Raw genomic sequence first — 6,018 nt, forward strand, 5'->3', positions numbered from 1 at the left:
ATGAGGATCACACTAACTATAGTTTTGAAAAAGTGGCAAGTTTTGCCTCCCCTCCTCTCTTTCCTCAGCTGCATTTAGCACCCAAGAAAGTTCAGATGATAGAGATGGGTGCTCAGCTAGAGCCAAGCAGAGTTAGACCCAGAACTCAGATCTAGGTCTCTTGAACCCTAGAATATTCTCTTTGGGTTTTTGCATTGGGTGTTTCAGAGCAGGAGAAAAGAACTATGGATGACCCTGTCATTCCATCTTTTGTTGTTTAACTTTGACAGCTATTCATTTACTCGGCCAATGCACTATTTCTCAAGTGTTTATTATATATGCAAAGCTCCATGTGAGCCCAACGAGACTGGTTCCTGTCACCTAGAAGCTTGTCTTAATGCCCTCTTTTGCAAGTTAATACATGTGGTTTTCACGACGGATTACAGAATTGAGGATTAGGTACACTTTACAAAGGAGCAAACTGAATCGCCATGAGATTAAGGACCACAGTGGCGCAACGACATAAATATCTTTGGTGGGCGCCTGTGTGGCTCAGGTCGTGATCCCATGGTCCTGGGATCGAGTTCCACATTGGGCTCTCCACACTGAGCCTGCTTCTCCCTCTGCCTGTGTCTCTGCCTCTCTCTCTGTGTGTGTCTCTCATGAACAAGTAAAATCTTTAAAGAAAAAAAAAATATATATATATATATACATATATATATTTTTGGTGATCTATCCTGTGCTGCAGGGGTTTCCCAATGTACTGGAAGAATGAATAAAAGGTTGCTCTCCCCTCGTTATCTTCTCTCACTCCACTAATTTTTTTTTTTTTTTCACTAAGAAAACATCATTCCAAAGAACCCAGAACGCCCGCAAATAGGCCGCTCTAGCAGAACTACGTCCCGCCTGCGCCATCCAGCCGTGACTTCCGGCTTCCAGTACCCACGTGACCGGCCCCCTTGCTGCGCATGCCTAGTTGGAAGTCGGACTATACCACTTTGCTTCACCGAAAGGATACATTTTCTGTGTTTTTAAGTTTAAAACCGACTCCCTAAACTAGCCTTCTGCTGTCTCGGTCTTCACAGAGGATAGGATTGAGTTTAGAGTGTCAGAGGATGAGAGGACCGGCGGGGAGTAGGGGCTCAAGCGGAACAGGGGATGGGCTCTCCCCCTCGCAGATAGTGGGAGGAGCCCGGCCAGGGGGAGTTCTTTCCTTTCGGCGCTGCGGCCGCAGCCATGAGGTGAGGGCGCGCGGGCCCCTGATTTTGGTTGATCCTAAGTGCGGGCGGGCGGCGGGGTTTGCTCCCCTGGCCCCGGGTGGGAGAGATGAAGTGGAGGCAGCCCTGAAGCAGCCGGTCCCGGAGCTTGGGGCTGGCCCGAGCGCACTAGGCCCCGGCCTCGGCCGGCGGGGGGTGAGGGTGGGGGTGCTTCCCGAGAACGCTAGGCCGCGGGAAGGGTGGGCCCCGCACCCCGGGTGGGTTGCGAGCGGCTTGCCGGGACAGAGGAAGGGCCGCCGCAGGGACTAGGCTGTGGCCCCCTTACTCGTTGGGCGCCCGGGATCGGGCCGAGCTCTGCTTCCATGTGACGTAGGACAGGTCTCGTCCAGGCCCCGGGCCTCAGACTACTTAAGAGTGAGGCGATGCCTTCCACCCCGTGGGCGATTCATAAGAAAACTCTTAGGCTAGCGGGACGTAAGTTTATTAGTGTGATAAGACGAGGGAAACAGGCCCAAGAACCCAAGGGCTAGACGAGCAAATCAGACCCTCCAGCCTCAGGTTCTTAAACGCCTGTTCTAGAGCTCATTACCAGAAAGAGCATAAGCTCCCTCTTCATCCCACTTTTATCCATAAACCTCCTTTCCCAGAGGAGAAAACCGAGGCAGAGGAGTTAAGGCATAGCTTGGTCTGTGTGTTCGTTCCAGGGCGGCCAGTTGCCCCTGCAGGAATGCACAGCCCAAAAATATTGCTATGAGAAAGATTTCTTAATATGGGGGTGGAGGGAGGGATATTGTCTTAAATACTGAATGCCTGTACACATCCACCTCCCGTGTTTTATCCTCAGGACGTTAAAAGATTGGAAGGCAGGTTTTGCCAGGGAATGGCTTTCCAGGGGCTTGATCATGTTTTCTGTTTGTCACAGTATGCTCAGGCTTCAGAAGAGGCTTGCCTCCAGTGTCCTCCGCTGTGGCAAAAAGAAGGTCTGGTTGGACCCCAATGAGACCAATGAAATCGCCAATGCAAACTCCCGTGAGTTCTTGGGATCTTCACTCTGCCCCTCTCATCCTTCATGAAATGAAAGCTGTCACGATTTTTTAAAGATATTTTTATTTATTCATGAGAGACAGGCAAAGGGAGAAGCAGGCTCCCTGCAGGGAGCCCAATGAGGGACCTAGGACCCTGGGATCACAACCAGAACCAAAGGCAGAGGCTCAACCACTGAGCTACCCAGGTGTCCCAAGATGTCATGGTTTTGTTGACAAACTGTGGAAAGCTCATAGTCTGGAGTCTTCAAAAATGAGGGTCCCAGAGATAAAGAGGTGTCAGTCATGCAGATAGCAACATAGCCCTGTTACTTCCATGTAATACTGTTACAGAAAAATATGTTCAGTGATCTTCGTTAAAGATAGGCTTTATTTAGGACCGTTGCTGCAAGTGTAGGAACCACTGCAGTGGGTTTTTACAGTGGGGGATGAAAGTTGTAATCAAGTCTGAACATAGCACAGCCAAGTAGAAATTTTTGGCCAAGGAGAGTGGTACGAGGGTCAGCGGGTGGAAGATTAGTAAGAGGAAACGCTAATGGTAAGGGGGTGGTTGTTGCTAAAGACAGGCCAGGGGGATCTGACCTCACCTGGGCAATGCTGGTGGATGAAGAACCTGATCTTGTTTCAAGGGTATCTGCTTAAATGGACTTAAACAATGACCTTACAAAATGCAGAATTTACAAGGAAGTGCACAGGTGGGCCTGGGAAGTGGTTCCAGGACCCTGATGAAAGTTTGGTCAAGCGAAGAATGTTGGTCAGTACCAGGGAGTTTCTTAACCAGTTTGAATTTATGGCATTGTGACATGTGTTCAGAATATCCTAATCTTGTCTTAGCCCAGTAGCTAATAGGGGAGTCTGGATCTGAAGGACCAGGCCGTATCTGTACACTGTTGATCACATATCCCCAAATACATATAATTTGAGTGTGCTGTAAAACATTTAGAAAAAAATAGAACAAAAGTGCAGTTTTTTTGTTTTTTAACACAAGAGAAATAAGCAGAAGTTCCAGTATTTGTATCATTTTGAGACCACTGGGCCAGGAATGTGAGCGATGTCTCTGCACTGTCCTGTTAGGACTCTGGGTTGTGACTGGTATTTGGGGGGCCAGCTCACTGACTAGATACATTGTTTTCCCAGGTCAGCAGATACGAAAACTGATCAAAGATGGGCTGATAATCCGGAAGCCTGTGACTGTCCATTCCCGAGCTCGGTGCCGGAAAAACACTCTGGCCCGCCGGAAGGGCAGGCATATGGGCATTGGTAAGTGTGTTCTTCCCTTTTCTCTGAGACTTAAATTAGAGTTGCCTGAGTCTAGACTGGGTTATATCCAGGATCTTTTTCACTTCCATTTTGTCTCCCCTCAAGTCCTTTTCTTAACTCCCTGATACCTGCTGTGTTTTCTCTGTACAAATCAGTTTTCTTGGGGATCCCTGGGTGGCGCAGTGGTTTGGCGCCTGCCTTTGGCCCAGGGCGCGATCCTGGAGACCCGGGATCGAATCCCACGTTGGGCTCCCGGTGCATGGAGCCTGCTTCTCCCTCTGCCTGTGTCTCTGCCTCTCTCTCTCTCGCTCTGTGACTATCATAAATAAATAAAAATTAAAAAAAAAAAATCAGTTTTCTTTGTACAAATCAGAAAGTTGACACTAGTGTTGGATTTGAAGGTGTTGGTAGAAAGAGGTCACATTTATTGATCAACTACACTATGCCAGGGATTCTTTTTTTTTTTTTTTTTTTTAATTTTTATTTATGATAGTCACACAGAGAGAGAGAGAGAGAGAGGCAGAGACATAGGCAGAGGGAGAAGCAGGCCCCATGCACCGGGAGCCCGACCTGGGATTCAATCCTGGGTCTCCAGGATTGCGCCCTGGGCCAAAGGCAGGCGCCAAACCGCTGCGCCACCCAGGGATCCCTATGCCAGGGATTCTTCTGGGTACTTGAAAATGTTATTCAGTAAATCCTAAAAGCATTTTCTAGGGTTAGGATGATTTAGGGAGATGAAGGTCACACCCCCTTTAAAGCCCCCTCCAGCTAACCATATTGCCTTTGTGTATGCCCTGTAGAGCACACATTACTCAAGGGAGTAATTGCCTTGTTGGTGCTTCCTTAAAAATGGATAAATGAAAAATGCTTAGGGTCGTCTTCTGTAAAGTGAAAATGAGATGAAGTGCTTGGCAAATGACTTGAGTGGATTGTGAAGTGTTTTGGAAATCGGCAGCTATCATTGTGACCAAGCAGCTGGCTCTAGTAAGGGCCTTGAGACCCAGGGGCACTGCAGTGGGCTTAACTCCCCTTCCCTGCAGGTAAGAGAAAAGGTACTGCCAATGCTCGAATGCCTGAGAAGGTAACGTGGATGAGGAGGATGAGAATTCTACGCAGGCTGCTCAGAAGATACCGTGAATCTAAGAAGATTGACCGCCACATGTAAGCACGCCCTCTCAGGCCCACTAAGAACCATGTAGTGCTTTAACAGTTTGTTCTCTGCTCTCTGCTCAGGCCCACAATCTGTCTCGTTGGCCTTGGAGAGGGAGCCACATGTCTTAGGCCCTTCTAAGAAAGGTTTTCCGTTCTGTTGTGTTGGTGTCCGTGTCCCACCCATCTCCCTACAACATCAAGATAGCCCTAGAATTGAACCTAACTTTCCAGGCAAGCTCTTCTGTCTGGAAATTGCACAAAAAGTTTTGATTTGGGGGAGACAGTCCCTGTGGAATAGAGAGGAAAGGAACCCTGTGTACTTAGGGACTTTGTGTAGATGATTCCGTGGCTGACCAGACCTGACCTGCAGGTATCATAGCCTGTACCTGAAAGTGAAGGGTAACGTGTTCAAGAACAAGCGGATTCTCATGGAACACATCCACAAGCTGAAGGCAGACAAGGCTCGCAAGAAGCTTCTGGCGTAAGTTTTTTTAGGAATTGGCCTCTGTTGTGGGGGTGGGTTCTTCTAAGACCTTTAAAATACACTAATGCCGAATTTTGACTTGCACACAGTGTGTCCAGAGTACAGCCATTGAGTAAGAAATGTGTGCTCCTGTTCTGTCCGGACCTGCCATCATTGTGGGGCAGGGACTGTGGCTTAGTTGTGAAGCAAGAGCTTTTGGTGGCCCCTGGTACTCATTCTTCAAGCTGACTAGGCTCAAAGGGAGAGATCTGGGCATGTGCTCCTGTCTCCCCCAGCAACTCATTTATTCTCAGACTGACCTGTCTTTTCCTCTTCCATCACCCAGTGACCAGGCTGAGGCCCGCAGATCTAAGACCAAGGAGGCTCGCAAGCGCCGTGAAGAGCGGCTCCAGGCCAAGAAGGAGGAAATCATCAAGACTCTGTCCAAGGAGGAAGAGACCAAGAAATAAAACTCCCTCTCTCTTGTCTGTACATAGTGGCCTCAGCATGAATCAGATCAGTTATTCAATAAAACAAACCTTTATCTGCCTGTCTCTTTTCAAAGTTTCTGGCTGCTTGGTGGATTTTCACCATTGAGAGGGTCAGAACTGATCACATGAGGATTGGGGTGCAGGCCCTTCCCAGGGTGCCTATTCATTTCTTCCTTGGCTACTGGCCTCAGGTTTCTTTGTGCCTGTCCATGGGAGAGATGGGATTTCTTCCTTTCTTTTAAGTTGGGTTTAGGGCCTAATCTAAAGGGAGGGAAAGAATGGCTATTACTCCTACCTCAAATACTGTGCCTCAAAACTGGGTGGGTGACATGTCAGAAGTGGTCCCAAATGTTGACTGGGAACCATTTAAACAAGTTGTCACATTGTTTAAGAAGTGTCAAGATGGTGAGATG

General features: G+C 48.4%; 1 protein-coding gene across 1 annotated transcript; it reads left to right on the forward strand.

Annotated features, from left to right (window-relative positions):
• Positions 1-1,120: 1,120 nt before the first annotated feature.
• Positions 1,121-5,664, forward strand: RPL19 (ribosomal protein L19). Its single transcript, XM_041723778.1, has 6 exons — positions 1,121-1,220; positions 2,119-2,225; positions 3,377-3,499; positions 4,540-4,660; positions 5,022-5,132; positions 5,461-5,664. The coding sequence occupies exons 1-6, from the start codon at positions 1,216-1,218 to the stop codon at positions 5,582-5,584; spliced, it is 591 nt and encodes a 196-aa protein (XP_041579712.1). The 5' UTR covers positions 1,121-1,215; the 3' UTR covers positions 5,585-5,664.
• The last annotated feature ends 354 nt before the right edge of the window (positions 5,665-6,018 follow it).

This window comes from Vulpes lagopus, chromosome 12 (assembly GCF_018345385.1).
Source record: "Vulpes lagopus strain Blue_001 chromosome 12, ASM1834538v1, whole genome shotgun sequence".
NCBI classification, from domain to species: domain Eukaryota; kingdom Metazoa; phylum Chordata; class Mammalia; order Carnivora; family Canidae; genus Vulpes; species Vulpes lagopus.